Genomic DNA, 19,808 nt, shown 5'->3' on the forward strand with positions numbered 1-19,808 from the left:
CTTTGGGGTGTTTCGGGGTTCGTTCTCGGAGCGGGGACGGAGTGGATGCACCGCAGCTTTGTAACAATTGGAAGGAATTGTCCGCGCGGGTTGTCTGTGACGCCCCCCCCACCATTTCACATACCGTCGCGGCCGATTTTGGGCTTGCCGGCGATGCCTTCTGCAGTCGAATGGCTGAGGCGTCCGCAGCGAGGGTGGGGCACGTGCGATTAGCCACAGGATTGGATGAGGAAACTCTTCCGTTCCAGGGAGAGACGGGCCACTGGACGTCCGTTTAGTGAGATTGTTCTCAAAGTTATCCGGCAGGGAATATTGGCGTCACTTGGTGCACAGCAAGATCCCACAAGGATGAGAGCACTGCCTGTAGTCGGCCTGATAGAAGCCACAGGTCTGTCGGTGCGGCGCTCCCTCAGCACTGACCCTCCCACAGTGCGGCGCTCCCTCAGCACTGACCCTCCCACAGTGCGGCGCTCCCTCAGCACTGACCCTCCCACAGTGCGGCGCTCCCTCAGCACTGACCCTCCCACAGTGCGGCGCTCCCTCAGCACTGACCCTCCCACAGTGCGGCGCTCCCTCAGCACCGACCCTCCCACAGTGCGGCGCTCCCTCAGCACTGACCCTCCCACAGTGCGGCGCTCCCTCAGCACTGACCCTCCCACAGTGCGGCGCTCCCTCAGCACTGACCCTCCCACAGTGCGGCGCTCCCTCAGCACTGACCCTCCCACAGTGCGGCGCTCCCTCAGCACTGACCCTCCCACAGTGCGGCGCTCCCTCAGCACTGACCCTCCCACAGTGCGGCGCTCCCTCAGCACTGACCCTCCCACAGTGCGGCGCTCCCTCAGCACTGACCCTCCCACAGTGCGGCGCTCCCTCAGCACTGACCCTCCCACAGTGCGGCGCTCCCTCAGCACTGACCCTCCCACAGTGCGGCACTCCCTCAGCACTGACCCTCCCACAGTGCGGCGCTCCCTCAGCACTGACCCTCCCACAGTGCGGCGCTCCCTCAGCACTGACCCTCCCACAGTGCGGCGCTCCCTCTGCACTGACCCTCCCACAGTGCGGCGCTCCCTCAGCACTGACTCTCCCATAGTGCGGCGCTCCCTCTGCACTGACCCTCCCACAGTGCGGCGCTCCCTCAGCACCGACCCTCCCACAGTGCGGCGCTCCCTCAGCACCGACCCTCCCACAGTGCGGCGCTCCCTCAGCACCGACCCTCCCACAGTGCGGCTATCCCTCAGCACTGACCCTCCCACAGTGCGGCGCTCCCTCTGCACTGACCCTCCCACAGTGCGGCGCTCCCTCAGCACCGACCCTCCCACAGTGCGGCGCTCCCTCAGCACCGACCCTCCCACAGTGCGGCGCTCCCTCAGCACCGACCCTCCCACAGTGCGGCGCTCCCTCAGCACTGACCCTCCCACAGTGCGGCGCTCCCTCAGCACTGACCCTCCCACAGTGCGGCGCTCCCTCAGCACTGACCCTCCCACAGTGCGGCGCTCCCTCAGCACTGACCCTCCCACAGTGCGGCGCTCCCTCAGCACTGACCCTCCCACAGTGCGGCGCTCCCTCAGCACTGACCCTCCCACAGTGCGGCGCTCCCTCAGCACTGACCCTCCCACAGTGCGGCGCTCCCTCAGCACTGACCCTCCCACAGTGCGGCGCTCCCTCAGCACTGACCCTCCCACAGTGCGGCGCTCCCTCAGCACTGACCCTCCCACAGTGCGGCGCTCCCTCAGCACTGACCCTCCCACAGTGCGGGACTCCCTCAGCACTGACCCTCCCACAGTGCGGCGCTCCCTCAGCACTGACCCTCCCACAGTGCGGCGCTCCCTCAGCACTGACCCTCCCACAGTGCGGCGCTCCCTCAGCACTGACCCTCCCACAGTGCGGCGCTCCCTCAGCACTGACCCTCCCACAGTGCGGCGCTCCCTCAGCACTGACCCTCCCACAGTGCGGCACTCCCTCAGCACTGACCCTCCCACAGTGCGGCGCTCCCTCAGCACTGACCCTCCCACAGTGCGGCGCTCCCTCAGCACTGACCCTCCCACAGTGCGGCACTCCTTCAGCACTGACCCTCCCACAGTGCGGCGCTCCCTCAGCACTGACCCTCCCACAGTGCGGCGCTCCCTCAGCACCGACCCTCCCACAGTGCGGCGCTCCCTCAGCACTGACCCTCCCACAGTGCGGCGCTCCCTCAGCACCGACCCTCCCACAGTGCGGCGCTCCCTCAGCACTGACCCTCCCACAGTGCGGCGCTCCCTCAGCACTGACCCTCCCACAGTGCGGCGCTCCCTCAGCACTCACCCTCCCACAGTGCGGCGCTCCCTCAGCACTGACCCTCCCACAGTGCGGCGCTCCCTCAGCACTGACCCTCCCACAGTGCGGCGCTCCCTCAGCACTGACCCCCCCACAGTGCGGCACTCCCTCAGCACTGACCCCCCCACAGTGCGGCGCTCCCTCAGCACTGACCCTCCCACAGTGCGGCGCTCCCTCAGCACTGACCCTCCCACAGTGCGGCGCTCCCTCAGCACTGACCCTCCCGCAGTGCGGCGCTCCCTCAGCAATGAACCCAGAGGGTGGGTGTCTCGCTGGGATTTAGAGAGTTGACTTGTTCGATTGTGGTTGACACTGTGACCTCTGAAGGTCAGAGGAAGTGATGTGATGGTCGGAGGGTTGACCAGGGACTGACAGACCATTCTGAAACTTCCAATTATTTCTCTGCTATCGATACAGATACCAAGGATGCTTTGGTCCGCCTGAAGGATCTTGATATCAACGTTGTAGCTGGAACTTTGAAATTATACTTTCGAGAGCTCCCAGAACCGCTCCTGACAGATGAATTAATCCCCTCCTTTGTCACTGCGGCAGGTAAGGAACTTTTCCAACATTCCCACGCAAGCTTTTCCTGAATTCATTTCATTTCAATTTATTTTCGGACTGGAGGCAGGTTGCTAGCGGAGTGCCGCAGGGATCAGTGCTTGGTCCTCTGCTCTTTGTGATTTTTATTAATGACTTAGAGGAGGGGGCTGAAGGGTGGATCAGTAAATTTGCTGATGACACCAAGATTGGTGGAGTAGTGGATGAGGTGGAGGGCTGTTGTAGGCTGCAAAGAGACATAGATAGGATGCAAAGCTGGGCTGAAAAATGGCAAATGGAGTTTAACCCTGATAAATGTGAGGTGATTCATTTTGGTAGGACTAATTTAAATGTGGATTACAGGGTCAAAGGTAGGGTTCTGAAGACTGTGGAGGAACAGAGAGATCTTGGGGTCCATATCCACAGATCTCTAAAGGTTGCCACTCAAGTGGATAGAGCTGTGAAGAAGGCCTATAGTGTGTTAGCTTTTATTAACAGGGGGTTAGAGTTTAAGAGCCGTGGGGTTATGCTGCAACTGTACAGGACCTTGGTGAGACCACATTTGGAATATTGTGTGCAGTTCTGGTCACCTCACTATAAGAAGGATGTGGAAGCGCTGGAAAGAGTGCAGAGGAGATTTACCAGGATGCTGCCTGGTTTGGAGTGTCGGTCTTATGAGGAAAGGTTGAGGGAGCTAGGGCTGTTCTCTCTGGAGCGGAGGAGGCTGAGGGGAGACTTAATAGAGGTTTATAAAATGATGAAGGGGATAGATAGAGTGAACGTTCAAAGACTATTTCCTCGGGTGGATGGAGCTAATACAAGGGGGCATAACTATAGGGTTCGTGGTGGGAGATACAGGAAGGATATCAGAGGTAGGTTCTTTACGCAGAGAGTGGTTGGGGTGTGGAATGGACTGCCTGCAGTGATAGTGGAGTCAGACACTTTAGGAACATTTAAGCGGTTATTGGATAGGCACATGGAGCACACCAGGATGATAGGAAGTGGGATAGCTTGATCTTGGTTTCAGATAAAGCTCGGCACAACATCGTGGGCCGAAGGGCCTGTTCTGTGCTGTACTGTTCTATGTTCTATTCTCTGAAGGTTCAGTCGGCAGTTAGGAAGGCAAACGCAATGTTAGCCTTCATGTCGAGAGGGCTAGAATACAAGAGCAGGGATGGACTTCTGAGGCTGTATAAGGTTCTGGTCAGACCCCATTTGGAGTATTGCGAGCGGTTTTGGGCCCCCGTATCTAAGGAAGGATGTGCCGGCCTCGGAAAGGGTCCAGAGGAGGTTCACAAGAACGATCCCTGGAATGAAGAGCTTGTCGGATGAGGAACGGGTTGAGGACTCTGGGTCTGTACTGGTTGGGAGTTTCGAAGGACGAGGGGCGAAGGATCTGATTGAAACTTACAGGATACTGTGAGGCCTGGATAGAGCGGACGCGGAGAGGATGTTTCCACTTGTAGGAAAAACTAGAACCAGAGGGAACGCAACCTCAGGCTGAAGGGACGATCCTTTAAAACAGAGATGAGGAGGAATTTCTTCAGTGGTGAATGTGTGGAACTCTTTGCCACAGAGGAGGTCGGGTCATTGAGTGTCTTTAAGACAGAGATAGGTTCTTGATCAATAAGGGGATCGGGGGTTATGGGGAAAAGGCAGGAGAATGGGGATGAGAAAAATATCAGCCATGATTGAATGGGGGAGCAGACTCGATGGGCCGAGTGGCCTCATTCTGTTCCTATGTCTTATGGTCTTCTATCCCTTGATCCCTTTAGCCCCAAGACCTGTAGGATCATCGAATCCCTACAGGCCTATTCGACCCAACGAGTCTTCACCGACAACAATCCCACCCTATCCCCATAACCCCATGCATTTTTTTAATTCATTGGTGGGACATGGGCGTTGCTGGTTGGGCCAACATTTATTGCCCTTCCTTCGTCGCTCTGGGAGAGCGATGGACACTCAGCCACAGCACCTGTCAGATGTGGAATCATCTGGAATCAAACGTAGGCCAGACCAGGGTAAGGACGGCAGATTTCCTTCCCTCAAGGGTTTTCCCGACAATCGCCAACGGGTCATCAGAAGATTCGTCATTCGAGATCTTTTTTATTGAATTCAAATTCCACCATCTGCCGTGGTGGGATTCGAACCCGGGGTTTCTGGATTAATAGTCTAACAATAATACCACAAGACTATCGCCCTAGCTCGCCCCCCTGACACTGAGGGGCAATTTAGCACGGCCAATCCACCTAACCCGCACATCTTTGGACACTAAGGGACAATTTAGCATGGCCAATCCACCTAACCTGCACATCTTTGGACACTAAGGGACAATTTAGCATGGCCAATCCACCTAACCTGCACATCTTTGGACACTAAGGGACAATTTAGCATGGCCAATCCACCTAACCTGCACACCTTTGGACACTAAGGGACAATTTAGCACGGCCAATCCACCCAACCTGCACACCTTTGGACACTAAGGGACAATTTAGCATGGCCAATCCACCCAACCTGCACATCTTTGGACACTAAGGGACAATTTAGCATGGCCAATCCACCTAACCTGCACATCTTTGGACACGAAGGGACAATTTAGCATGGCCAATCCCCCTCACCTGCACATCTTTGGACACTAAGGGACAATTTAGCATGGCCAATCCACCTAACCTGCACATCTTTGGACACTAAGGGACAATTTAGCATGGCCAATCCACCTAACCTGCACATCTTTGGACACTAAGGGACAATTTAGCATGGCCAATCCACCTAACCTGCACATCTTTGGACACGAAGGGACAATTTAGCATGGCCAATCCACCTAACCTGCACACCTTTGGACACTAAGGGACAATTTAGCACGGCCAATCCACCCAACCTGCACACCTTTGGACACTAAGGGACAATTTAGCATGGCCAATCCACCCAACCTGCACATCTTTGGACACTAAGGGACAATTTAGCATGGCCAATCCACCTAACCTGCACATCTTTGGACACGAAGGGACAATTTAGCATGGCCAATCCCCCTCACCTGCACATCTTTGGACACTAAGGGACAATTTAGCATGGCCAATCCACCTAACCTGCACATCTTTGGACACTAAGGGACAATTTAGCATGGCCAATCCACCTAACCTGCACATCTTTGGACACTAAGGGACAATTTAGCATGGCCAATCCACCTAACCTGCATATTTGGACACTAAGGGGCAATTTAGCATGGCCAATCCCCCTCACCTGCACATCTTTGGACACTAAGGGACAATTTAGCATGGCCAATCCACCTAACCTGCGCGTCTTTTGGACCGTGGGAGGAAACCCCGGAGCACCCGGAGGAAACCCACGCAGACACGGGCAGAATGTGCAGACTCCACACAGACAGTGACCCGAGCCGGGAATCGAACCCGGGTCCCTGGCGCTGTGAGGCAGCAGCGCTAACCCACTGTGCCGTAGTGTCGCTACCGATTCCCGCCCCTATATCTAATTCCTCCTTGAAATCACAACGTTTTGTCCTCAACTACTTCCTGTGGGAGTGAATTCCACACATTCCCCACCCTCTAGGTGAAGACATTTCTCCCACCTCAGTCCCAAAAGGTTTCCCCCTTATGATGTCACAGACAGATGCCCCATAGAAAGCATCCTTTCCGGGTGTATCCCAGCTCGGTCTGGGGCTCCTGCTCTGCCCAAGACCGCAAGGAACTACAAAGGGTCGTGAATGTAGCCCAGTCCCATCACGCAAACCCCAGCCTCCCATCCATTGACTCCGTCTACACTTCCCGCTGCCTCGGGGAAAAGCAGCCGGCATAATCAAGGACCCCCCCCGACACACCCCGGACATTCTCTCTTCCACCTTCTTCCGTCGGGAAAAAGATACAAAAGTCTGAGGTCACCTACCGACCGACTCAAGAACAGCTTCTTCCCTGCTGCCGTCAGACTTTTGAATGGACCTACCTCGCATTAAGTTGATCTTTCTCTACACCCCGAGCTGTGACTGTGACACTACATTCTGCACCCTCTCCTTTCCTTCTCTATGAACGGTATGCTTTGTCTGTATAGCGCGCAAGAAACAATACTTTTCACCGTATCCCGATACACGTGACAATAATAACTCCAATCATTACCCTATACCAATATGGATGGGAGGCTGGGGTTTGCGTGATGGGACTGGGCTACATTCACGACCCTTTGTAGTTCCTTGCGGTCTTGGGCAGAGCAGGAGCCCCAGACCGAGCTGTGATACACCCAGAAAGGATGCTTTCTATGGGGCATCTGTAAAAAACTGTGGCATGTCTGTCTGTGACATCGTTTATTGCCCCATCCCTCATTGCCCCCTCGGGAAGAGGGTGGGATGGCCGCCATCTTGAACCCACTGCAGTCCCCCGTGTGAGCGTGGTGTAGGTACACCCACGGCGCTGTTAGGGAGGGAGTTCCAGGATTTTGACCCCAGCCTGAAATGACGGGCCGGCTGAAATATTTCCAAGTCGGGATGGTGTGTGGGGGGGAGGCTCGGAGGGGGGAGCTTGCAGACGGTGGGTGTTCCCCATGCTGCCCCCGTCTTTGTCCCTCTAGGTGGGTGCAGAGGGTGGGTTTGGAAGGTGCTGTGGAAGGAGCCTTGGCGAGTCGCTGCGGGGCATCTTGTAGACGGTTCACACGGCTGTCGCTGTGCGTGGGTGGTGGAGGGAGTGAGTGTTTGTGGTTAGCGTGTCGATCGAGCGGGGGGAGGGGGAGGGGAGGAGGCTGCTTTGTCCTGGATGGTGTGGAGCTTTTCCAGTGTTGTCGGGAGCCGCGCTCATCCAGGCGAGTGGAGAGTGTCCCATCACACTCCTGACTTGTGTCCTTGTAGACGGTGGGACAGACTTTGCGGGGATAGGGGAGGTAACTCGAATCCAAAGGCGGATTTTTAAAAAAACAACGCGATGCCTACTGCAGTCGAATAGCTACGGGGGGTCTGCCTCACTGTTGTACGCAGGGGAGGGAGGTTGGAGAGAAGGTGCGAAGGGGGCTGGGACAAGGGGAGGGGAGAGGGCAGGTGAGAAATTCCGACCCGCTCTCAGAGTTTTACTCCATCTGCAGCAGAGGAAGATCCCACGACCAAGGACAAACAAATGGCAATGATCCTGAACCAACTGCCGGAACCAAACCTGAGCACCTTCCTCTTCCTCATGAGGCACCTGAGAAGGTAACGCTAACACTCCAATCAAACTCTCTCAGGGAGATATCTGTACACTGACTGGTGTCTCTCAGTCCCCTCTCTCTCTCTCTCAGGGAGATATCTGTACACTGACTGGTGTCTCTCAGTCCCCTCTCTCTCTCTCAGGGAGATATCTGTACCCTGACTTGTGTCTCTCAGTCCCCTCTCTCTCTCTCTCAGGGAGATATCTGTACACTGACTGGTGTCTCTCAGTCCTCTCTCTCTCTCTCAGGGAGATATCTGAACACTGACTGGTGTCTCTCAGTCCCCCCTCTCTCTCTCAGGGAGATATCTGTACACTGACTGGTGTCTCTCAGTCCCCTCTCTCTCTCTCAGGGAGATATCTGTACACTGACTGGTGTCCCTCAGTCCCCTCTCTCTCTCAGGGAGATATCTGTACACTGACTGGTGTCTCTCAGTCCCCTCTCTCTCTCTCTCTGGGGGATATCTGTACACTGACTGGTGTCTCTCAGTCCTCTCTCTCTCTCTCAGGGAGATATCTGTACACTGACTGGTGTCTATCAGTCCCCTCTCTCTCTCTCAGGGAGATATCTGTACACTGACTGGTGTCTCTCAGTCCCCTCTCTCTCTCTCAGGGAGATATCTGTACACTGACTGGTGTCTCTCAGTCCTCTCTCTCTCATGGAGATATCTGTACACTGACTGCTGTCTCTCAGTTCCCTCTCTCTCTCTCAGGGAGATATCTGTACACTGACTGGTGTCTCTCAGTCCTCTCTCTCTCTCAGGGAGATATCTGTACACTGACTGGTGTCTCTCAGTCCTCTCTCTCTCTCTCTCTCAGGGAGATATCTGTACACTGACTGGTGTCTCTCAGTCCCCTCTCTCTCTCAGGGAGATATCTGTACACTGACTGGTGTCTCTCAGTCCCCTCTCTCTCTCTCTCAGGGAGATATCTGTACACTGACTGGTGTCTCTCAGTCCTCTCTCTCTCTCAGGGAGATATCTGTACACTGACTGGTGTCTCTCAGTCCCCTCTCTCTCTCTCTCTCGGGGAGATATCTGTACACTGACTGGTGTCTCTCAGTCCCCTCTCTCTCTCTCAGGGAGATATCTGGACACTGACTGGTGTCTCTCAGTCCTCTCTCTCTCTCTCTCGGGGAGATATCTGTACACTGACTGGTGTCTCTCAGTCCCCCCTCTCTCTCTCTCTCAGGGAGATATCTGTACACTGACTGGTGTCTCTCAGTCCCCACTCTCTCTCTCTCAGGGAGATATCTGTACACTGACTGGTGTCTCTCAGTCCCCTCTCTCTCTCTCAGGGAGATATCTGTACACTGACTGGTGTCTCTCAGTCCCCACTCTCTCTCTCTGAGGGAGATATCTGTTCACTGACTGGTGTTTCTCAGTCCCCTCTCTCTCAGGGAGATATCTGTACACTGACTGGTGTCTCTCAGTCCCCTCTCTCTCTCAGGGAGATATCTGTACACTGACTGGTGTCTCTCAGTCCCCTCTCTCTCTCAGGGAGATATCTGTACACTGACTGGTGTCTCTCAGTCCCCTCTCTCTCTCTCGGGGAGATATCTGTACACTGACTGGTGTCTCTCAGTCCCCCCCTCTCTCTCTCGGGGAGATATCTGTACACTGACTGGTGTCTCTCAGTCCCCCCTCTCTCTCTCAGGGAGATATCTGTACACTGACTGGTGTCTCTCAGTCCCCCCTCTCTCTCAGGGAGATATCTGTACACTGACTGGTGTCTCTCAGTCCCCCCTCTCTCTCTCTCAGGGAGATATCTGTACACTGACTGGTGTCTCTCAGTCCCCTCTCTCTCTCAGGGAGATATCTGTACACTGACTGGTGTCTCTCAGTCCCCCCTCTCTCTCTCTTAGGGAGATATCTGTACACTGACTGGTGTCTCTCAGTCCTCTCTCTCTCTCAGGGAGATATCTGTACACTGACTGGTGTCTCTCAGTCCCCTCTCTCTCTCTCTCAGGGAGATATCTGTACACTGACTGGTGTCTCTCAGTCCTCTCTCTCTCTCTCTCGGGGGGATATCTGTACACTGACTGGTGTCTCTCAGTCCTCTCTCTCTCCCGAACTGACTGAATCACATTTCAATCCCAGGGTCACAGAACAGGAAAAGGTGAATAAGATGAGTTTACACAATTTGGCGACTGTGTTTGGGCCATCCCTCCTTCGAGTCCGGAATGAGGGAATCCCAATGGACATCTCCCACGAGGTCGTTGCCCAGGTAGGTGTTAAAATAATCTGTATCCAACCCCGTGCTGTACCTGTCCTGGGAGTGTTTGATGGGGGACAGTGTAGAGGGAGCTTTACTCTGTATCTAACCCCGTGCTGTACCTGTCCTGGGAGTGTTTGATGGGGGACAGTGTAGAGGGAGCTTTACTCTGTATCTAACCCCGTGCTGTACCTGTCCTGGGAGTGTTTGATGGGGACAGTGTCGAGGGAGCTTTACTCTGTATCTAACCCCGTGCTGTACCTGTCCTGGGAGTGTTTGATGGGGACAGTGTCGAGGGAGCTTTACACTGTATCTAACCCCGTGCTGTACCTGTCCTGGGAGTGTTTGATGGGGACAGTGTCGAGGGAGCTTTACTCTGTATCTAACCCCGTGCTGTACCTGTCCTGGGAGTGTTTCATGGGGACAGTGTAGAGGGAGCTTTACTCTGTATCTAACCCCGTGCTGTACCTGTCCTGGGAGTGTTTGATGGGGACAGTGTCGAGGGAGCTTTACTCTGTATCTAACCCCGTGCTGTACCTGTCCTGGGAGTGTTTGATGGGGACAGTGTAGAGGGAGCTTTACTCTGTATCTAACCCCGTGCTGTACCTGTCCTGGGAGTGTTTGATGGGGGACAGTGTAGAGGGAGCTTTACTCTGTATCTAACCCCGTGCTGTACCTGTCCTGGGAGTGTTTGATGGGGGACAGTGGAGATGGGGGTTTACTCTGTATCTAACCCCGTGCTGTACCTGTCCTGGGACTGTTTGATGGGGACAGTGTAGAGGGGGGTTTACTCTGTATCTAACCCCGTGCTGTCCCTGTCCTGGGAGTGTTTGATGGGGGACAGTGTAGAGGGAGCTTTACTCTGTATCTAACCCCGTGCTGTACCTGTCCTGGGAGTGTTTGATGGGGGACAGTGTAGAGGGAGCTTTACTCTGTATCTAACCCCGTGCTGTACCTGTCCTGGGAGTGTTTGATGGGGGACAGTGTAGAGGGAACTTAACTCTGTATCTAACCCCGTGCTGTACCTGTCCTGGGAGTGTTTGATGGGGGACAGTGTAGAGGGAGCTTTACTCTGTATCTAACCCCGTGCTGTACCTGTCCTGGGAGTCTTTGATGGGGGACAGTGTAGAGGGAGCGTTACTCTGTATCTAACCCCGTGCTGTACCTGTCCTGGGAGTGTTTGATGGGGGACAGTGCAGAGGGAGCTTTACTCTGTATCTAACCCCGTGCTGTCCCTGTCCTGGGAGTGTTTGATGGGGGACAGTGTAGAGGGAGCTTGACTCTGTATCTAACCCCGTGCGGTACCTGTCCTGGGAGTGTTTGATGGGGGACAGTGTAGAGGGAGCTTTACACTGTATCTAACCCCGTGCTGTCCCTCTCCTGGGAGTGTTTGATGGGGGACAGTGTAGAGGGAGCTTTACTCTGTATCTAACCCCGTGCTGTACCTGTCCTGGGAGTGTTTGATGGGGACAGTGTGGAGGGAGCTTTACTCTGTATCTAACCCCGTGCTGTACCTGTCCTGGGAGTGTTTGATGGGGGACAGTGTAGAGGGAGCTTTACTCTGTATCGAACCCCGTGCTGTACCTGTCCTGGGAGTGTTTGATGGGGACAGTGTAGAGGGAGCTTTACTCTGTATCTAACCCCGTGCTGTACCTGTCCTGGGAGTGTTTGATGGGGGACAGTGTAGAGGGAACTTTACTCTGTATCTAACCCCGTGCTGTACCTGTCCTGGGAGTGTTTGATGGGGACAGTGGAGAGGGGGCTTTACTCTGTATCTAACCCCGTGCGGTACCTGTCCTGGGAGTGTTTGATGGGGGACAGTGTAGAGAGAGCTTTACTCTGTATCTAACCCCGTGCGGTACCTGTCCTGGGAGTGTTTGATGGGGACTGTGTAGAGGGAGCTTTACTCTGTATCTAACCCCATGCTGTACCTGTCCTGGGAGTGTTTGATGGGGACAGTGTAGAGGGTGCTTTACTCTGTATCTCACCCCGTGCTGAACTTGTCCTGGGAGTGTTTGTTGGGGGACAGTGTAGAGGGAACTTAACTCTGTATCTAACCCCGTGCTGTACCTGTCCTGGGAGTGTTTGATGGGGGACAGTGTAGAGGGAGCTTTACTCTGTATCTAACCCCGTGCTGTACCTGTCCTGGGAGTGTTTGATGGGGGACAGTGTAGAGGGAACTTAACTCTGTATCTAACCCCGTGCTGTACCTGTCCTGGGAGTGTTTGATGGGGGACAGTGTAGAGGGAGCTTTACTCTGTATCTAACCCCGTGCTGTCCCTGTCCTGGGAGTCTTTGATGGGGGACAGTGTAGAGGGAGCATTACTCTGTATCTAACCCCGTGCTGTACCTGTCCTGGGAGTGTTTGATGGGGGACAGTGCAGAGGGAGCTTTACTCTGTATCTAACCCCGTGCTGTCCCTGTCCTGGGAGTGTTTGATGGGGGACAGTGTAGAGGGAGCTTGACTCTGTATCTAACCCCGTGCGGTACCTGTCCTGGGAGTGTTTGATGGGGGACAGTGTAGAGGGAGCTTTACACTGTATCTAACCCCGTGCTGTCCCTCTCCTGGGAGTGTTTGATGGGGGACAGTGTAGAGGGAGCTTTACTCTGTATCTAACCCCGTGCTGTACCTGTCCTGGGAGTGTTTGATGGGGGACAGTGTAGAGGGAGCTTTACTCTGTATCTAACCCCGTGCTGTACCTGTCCTGGGAGTCTTTGATGGGGGACAGTGTAGAGGGAGCATTACTCTGTATCTAACCCCGTGCTGTACCTGTCCTGGGAGTGTTTGATGGGGGACAGTGCAGAGGGAGCTTTACTCTGTATCTAACCCCGTGCTGTCCCTGTCCTGGGAGTGTTTGATGGGGACAGTGTAGAGGGAGCTTGACTCTGTATCTAACCCCGTGCGGTACCTGTCCTGGGAGTGTTTGATGGGGGACAGTGTAGAGGGAGCTTTACTCTGTATCGAACCCCGTGCTGTCCCTGTCCTGGGAGTGTTTGATGGGGGACAGTGTAGAGGGAGCTTTACTCTGTATCTAACCCCGTGCTGTACCTGTCCTGGGAGTGTTTGATGGGGACAGTGTAGAGGGAGCTTTACTCTGTATCGAACCCCGTGCTGTAACTGTCCTGGGAGTGTTTGTTGGGGGACAGTGTAGAGGGAACTTTACTCTGTATCTAACCCCGTGCTGTACCTGTCCTGGGAGTGTTTGATGGGGGACAGTGTAGAGGGAGCTTTACTCTGTATCTAACCCCGTGCTGTCCCTCTCCTGGGAGTGTTTGATGGGGGACAGTGTAGAGGGAGCTTTACTCTGTATCTAACCCCGTGCTGTACCTGTCCTGGGAGTGTTTGATGGGGGACAGTGTAGAGGGAGCTTTACTCTGTATCTAACCCCGTGCTGTCCCTGTCCTGGGAGTGTTTGATGGGGGACAGTGTAGAGGGAGCTTGACTCTGTATCTAACCCCGTGCGGTACCTGTCCTGGGAGTGTTTGATGGGGGACAGTGTAGAGGGAGCTTTACACTGTATCTAACCCCGTGCTGTCCCTGTCCTGGGAGTGTTTGATGGGGGACAGTGTAGAGGGAGCTTTACTCTGTATCTAACCCCGTGCTGTACCTGTCCTGGGAGTGTTTGATGGGGACAGTGTGGAGGGAGCTTTACTCTGTATCTAACCCCGTGCTGTACCTGTCCTGGGAGTGTTTGATGGGGGACAGTGGAGAGGGAGCTTTACTCTGTATCGAACCCCGTGCTGTACCTGTCCTGGGAGTGTTTGATGGGGACAGTGTAGAGGGAGCTTTACTCTGTATCTAACCCCGTGCTGTACCTGTCCTGGGAGTGTTTGATGGGGGACAGTGTAGAGGGAACTTTACTCTGTATCTAACCCCGTGCTGTACCTGTCCTGGGAGTGTTTGATGGGGACAGTGGAGAGGGGGCTTTACTCTGTATCTACCCCCGTGCGGTACCTGTTCTGGGAGTGTTTGATGGGAGACAGTGGAGAGGGAGCTTTACTCTGTATCTAACCCCATGCTGTACCTGTCTTGGGAGTGTTTGTTGGGGACAGTGTCGAGGGAGCTTTACTCTGTATGTAACCCCGTGCTGTACCTGTCCTGGGAGTGTTTGATGGGGGACAGTGTAGAGGGAGCTTTACTCTGTATCTCACCCCGTGCTGTACCTGTCCTGGGAGTGTTTGTTGGGGGACAGTGTAGAGGGAACTTAACTCTGTATCTAACCCCGTGCTGTACCTGTCCTGGGAGTGTTTGATGGGGGACAGTGTAGAGGGAGCTTTACTCTGTATCTAACCCCGTGCTGTACCTGTCCTGGGAGTGTTTGATGGGGGACAGTGTAGAGGGAGCTTTACTCTGTATCTAACCCCGTGCTGTACCTGTCCTGGGAGTGTTTGATGGGGACAGTGTAGAGGGAGCTTTACTCTGTATCTAACCCCGTGCTGTCCCTGTGATGGGAGTGTTTGATGGGGGACAGTGTAGAGGGAGCTTTACTCTGTATCTAACCCCGTGCTGTACCTGTCCTGGGAGTGTTTGTTGGGGGACAGTGTAGAGGGAACTTTACTCTGTATCTAACCCCGTGCTGTACCTGTCCTGGGAGTGTTTGATGGGGGACAGTGTAGAGGGAGCTTTACTCTGTATCTAACCCCGTGCTGTACCTGTCCTGGGAGTGTTTGATGGGGGACAGTGTAGAGGGAGCTTTACTCTGTATCTAACCCCGTGCTGTCCCTGTCCTGGGAGTGTTTGATGGGGGACAGTGTAGAGGGAGCTTGACTCTGTATCTAACCCCGTGCGGTACCTGTCCTGGGAGTGTTTGATGGGGGACAGTGTAGAGGGAGCTTTACACTGTATCTAACCCCGTGCTGTCCCTGTCCTGGGAGTGTTTGATGGGGGACAGTGTAGAGGGAGCTTTACTCTGTATCTAACCCCGTGCTGTACCTGTCCTGGGAGTGTTTGATGGGGACAGTGTGGAGGGAGCTTTACTCTGTATCTAACCCCGTGCTGTACCTGTCCTGGGAGTGTTTGATGGGGGACAGTGTAGAGGGAGCTTTACTCTGTATCGAACCCCGTGCTGTACCTGTCCTGGGAGTGTTTGATGGGGACAGTGTAGAGGGAGCTTTACTCTGTATCTAACCCCGTGCTGTACCTGTCCTGGGAGTGTTTGATGGGGGACAGTGTAGAGGGAGCTTGACTCTGTATCTAACCCCGTGCGGTACCTGTCCTGGGAGTGTTTGATGGGGGACAGTGTAGAGGGAGCTTTACACTGTATCTAACCCCGTGCTGTCCCTCTCCTGGGAGTGTTTGATGGGGGACAGTGTAGAGGGAGCTTTACTCTGTATCTAACCCCGTGCTGTACCTGTCCTGGGAGTGTTTGATGGGGGACAGTGTAGAGGGAGCTTTACTCTGTATCTAACCCCGTGCTGTACCTGTCCTGGGAGTCTTTGATGGGGGACAGTGTAGAGGGAGCATTACTCTGTATCTAACCCCGTGCTGTACCTGTCCTGGGAGTGTTTGATGGGGGACAGTGCAGAGGGAGCTTTACTCTGTATCTAACCCCGTGCTGTCCCTGTCCTGGGAGTGTTTGATGGGGGACAGTGTAGAGGGAGCTTGACTCTGTATCTAACCCCGTGCGGTACCTGTCCTGGGAGTGTTTGATGGGGGACAGTGTAGAGGGAGCTTTACTCTGTATCGAACCCCGTGCTGTCCCTGTCCTGGGAGTGTTTGATGGGGGACAGTGTAGAGGGAGCTTTACTCTGTATCTAACCCCGTGCTGTACCTGTCCTGGGAGTGTTTGATGGGGACAGTGTAGAGGGAGCTTTACTCTGTATCGAACCCCGTGCTGTAACTGTCCTGGGAGTGTTTGTTGGGGGACAGTGTAGAGGGAACTTTACTCTGTATCTAACCCCGTGCTGTACCTGTCCTGGGAGTGTTTGATGGGGGACAGTGTAGAGGGAGCTTTACTCTGTATCTAACCCCGTGCTGTCCCTCTCCTGGGAGTGTTTGATGGGGGACAGTGTAGAGGGAGCTTTACTCTGTATCTAACCCCGTGCTGTACCTGTCCTGGGAGTGTTTGATGGGGGACAGTGTAGAGGGAGCTTTACTCTGTATCTAACCCCGTGCTGTCCCTGTCCTGGGAGTGTTTGATGGGGGACAGTGTAGAGGGAGCTTGACTCTGTATCTAACCCCGTGCGGTACCTGTCCTGGGAGTGTTTGATGGGGGACAGTGTAGAGGGAGCTTTACACTGTATCTAACCCCGTGCTGTCCCTGTCCTGGGAGTGTTTGATGGGGGACAGTGTAGAGGGAGCTTTACTCTGTATCTAACCCCGTGCTGTACCTGTCCTGGGAGTGTTTGATGGGGACAGTGTGGAGGGAGCTTTACTCTGTATCTAACCCCGTGCTGTACCTGTCCTGGGAGTGTTTGATGGGGGACAGTGGAGAGGGAGCTTTACTCTGTATCGAACCCCGTGCTGTACCTGTCCTGGGAGTGTTTGATGGGGACAGTGTAGAGGGAGCTTTACTCTGTATCTAACCCCGTGCTGTACCTGTCCTGGGAGTGTTTGATGGGGGACAGTGTAGAGGGAACTTTACTCTGTATCTAACCCCGTGCTGTACCTGTCCTGGGAGTGTTTGATGGGGACAGTGGAGAGGGGGCTTTACTCTGTATCTACCCCCGTGCGGTACCTGTTCTGGGAGTGTTTGATGGGAGACAGTGGAGAGGGAGCTTTACTCTGTATCTAACCCCATGCTGTACCTGTCTTGGGAGTGTTTGTTGGGGACAGTGTCGAGGGAGCTTTACTCTGTATGTAACCCCGTGCTGTACCTGTCCTGGGAGTGTTTGATGGGGGACAGTGTAGAGGGAGCTTTACTCTGTATCTCACCCCGTGCTGTACCTGTCCTGGGAGTGTTTGTTGGGGGACAGTGTAGAGGGAACTTAACTCTGTATCTAACCCCGTGCTGTACCTGTCCTGGGAGTGTTTGATGGGGGACAGTGTAGAGGGAGCTTTACTCTGTATCTAACCCCGTGCTGTACCTGTCCTGGGAGTGTTTGATGGGGGACAGTGTAGAGGGAGCTTTACTCTGTATCTAACCCCGTGCTGTACCTGTCCTGGGAGTGTTTGATGGGGACAGTGTAGAGGGAGCTTTACTCTGTATCTAACCCCGTGCTGTCCCTGTGATGGGAGTGTTTGATGGGGGACAGTGTAGAGGGAGCTTTACTCTGTATCTAACCCCGTGCTGTACCTGTCCTGGGAGTGTTTGATGGGGGACAGTGTAGAGGGAGCTTGACTCTGTATCTAACCCCGTGCGGTACCTGTCCTGGGAGTGTTTGATGGGGGACAGTGTAGAGGGAGCTTTACACTGTATCTAACCCCGTGCTGTCCCTGTCCTGGGAGTGTTTGATGGGGGACAGTGTAGAGGGAGCTTTACTCTGTATCTAACCCCGTGCTGTACCTGTCCTGGGAGTGTTTGATGGGGACAGTGTGGAGGGAGCTTTACTCTGTATCTAACCCCGTGCTGTACCTGTCCTGGGAGTGTTTGATGGGGGACAGTGTAGAGGGAGCTTTACTCTGTATCGAACCCCGTGCTGTACCTGTCCTGGGAGTGTTTGATGGGGACAGTGTAGAGGGAGCTTTACTCTGTATCTAACCCCGTGCTGTACCTGTCCTGGGAGTGTTTGATGGGGGACAGTGTAGAGGGAACTTTACTCTGTATCTAACCCCGTGCTGTACCTGTCCTGGGAGTGTTTGAAGGGGACAGTGGAGAGGGGGCTTTACTCTGTATCTAACCCCGTGCGGTACCTGTCCTGGGAGTGTTTGATGGGAGACAGTGGAGAGGGAGCTTTACTCTGTATCTAACCCCGTGCTGTACCTGTCCTGGGAGTGTTTGATGGGGGACAGTGTAGAGGGAGCTTTACTCTGTATCTAACCCCGTGCTGTACCTGTCCTGGGAGTGTTTGTTGGGGGACAGTGTAGAGGGAACTTAACTCTGTATCTAACCCCGTGCTGTACCTGTCCTGGGAGTGTTTGATGGGGGACAGTGTAGAGGGAGCTTTACTCTGTATCTAACCCCGTGCTGTACCTGTCCTGGGAGTGTTTGATGGGGGACAGTGTAGAGGGAGGTTTACTCTGTATCTAACCCCGTGCTGTACCTGTCCTGGGAGTGTTTGATGGGGGACAGTGTAGAGGGAGCTTTACTCTGTATCTAACCCCGTGCTGTCCCTGTCCTGGGAGTGTTTGATGGGGGACAGTGTAGAGGGAGCTTTACTCTGTATCTAACCCCGTGCTCTCCCTGTCCTGGGAGTGTTTGATGGGGGACAGTGTAGAGGGAGCTTGACTCTGTATCTAACCCCGTGCGGTACCTGTCCTGGGAGTGTTTGATGGGGGACAGTGTAGAGGGAGCTTTACTCTGTATCTAACCCCGTGCTCTCCCTGTCCTGGGAGTGTTTGATGGGGGACAGTGGAGAGGGGGCTTTACTCTGTATCTAACCCCGTGCGGTACCTGTCCTGGGAGTGTTTGATGGGAGACAGTGGAGAGGGAGCTTTACTCTGTATCTAACCCCATGCTGTACCTGTCTTGGGAGTGTTTGTTGGGGACAGTGTAGAGGGAGCTTTACTCTGTATGTAACCCCGTGCTGTACCTGTCCTGGGAGTGTTTGATGGGGGACAGTGTAGAGGGAGCTTTACTCTGTATCTAACCCCGTGCTGTACCTGTCCTGGGAGTGTTTGTTGGGGGACAGTGTAGAGGGAACTTAACTCTGTATCTAACCCCGTGCTGTACCTGTCCTGGGAGTGTTTGATGGGGGACAGTGTAGAGGGAGCTTTACTCTGTATCTAACCCCGTGCTGTCCCTGTCCTGGGAGTGTTTGATGGGGGAAAGTGTAGAGGGAGCTTTACTCTGTATCTAACCCCGTGCTGTACCTGTCCTGGGAGTGTCTGATGGGGACAGTGTAGAGGGAGCTTTACTCTGTATCTAACCCCGTGCTGTACCTGTCCTGGGAGTGTTTGATGGGGGACAGTGTAGAGGGAGCTTTACTCTGTATCTAACCCCGTGCTGTACCTGTCCTGGGAGTGTTTGTTGGGGGACAGTGTAGAGGGAACTTTACTCTGTATCTAACACCGTGCTGTACCTGTCCTGGGAGTGTTTGATGGGGGACAGTGTAGAGGGAGCTTTACTCTGTATCTAACCCCGTGCTGTACCTGTCCTGGGAGTGTTTGATGGGGGACAGTGTAGAGGGAGCTTTACTCTGTATCTAACCCCGTGCTGTCCCTGTCCTGGGAGTGTTTGATGGGGGACAGTGTAGAGGGAGCTTGACTCTGTATCTAACCCCGTGCGGTACCTGTCCTGGGAGTGTTTGATGGGGGACAGTGTAGAGGGAGCTTTACACTGTATCTAACCCCGTGCTGTCCCTGTCCTGGGAGTGTTTGATGGGGGACAGTGTAGAGGGAGCTTTACTCTGTATCTAACCCCGTGCTGTACCTGTCCTGGGAGTGTTTGATGGGGACAGTGTGGAGGGAGCTTTACTCTGTATCTAACCCCGTGCTGTACCTGTCCTGGGAGTGTTTGATGGGGG

General features: G+C 54.4%; 1 protein-coding gene across 1 annotated transcript in view; it reads left to right on the forward strand.

Annotated features, from left to right (window-relative positions):
• Positions 1-19,808, forward strand: part of LOC144489600 (active breakpoint cluster region-related protein-like) — a gene marked incomplete at its 5' end in the record, with an annotated part of 46,611 nt that overhangs the window by 14,030 nt on the left and 12,773 nt on the right. Inside the window, 3 exons of the mRNA XM_078207463.1 lie at positions 2,731-2,865; positions 7,930-8,035; positions 10,130-10,256. Of these exons, the coding sequence (XP_078063589.1) occupies positions 2,731-2,865; positions 7,930-8,035; positions 10,130-10,256 (368 nt within the window). The remainder of the gene's footprint in view (positions 1-2,730; positions 2,866-7,929; positions 8,036-10,129; positions 10,257-19,808) is intronic.

This window comes from Mustelus asterias, unplaced genomic scaffold, assembly GCF_964213995.1.
Source record: "Mustelus asterias unplaced genomic scaffold, sMusAst1.hap1.1 HAP1_SCAFFOLD_2343, whole genome shotgun sequence".
NCBI classification, from domain to species: Eukaryota; Metazoa; Chordata; class Chondrichthyes; order Carcharhiniformes; family Triakidae; genus Mustelus; species Mustelus asterias.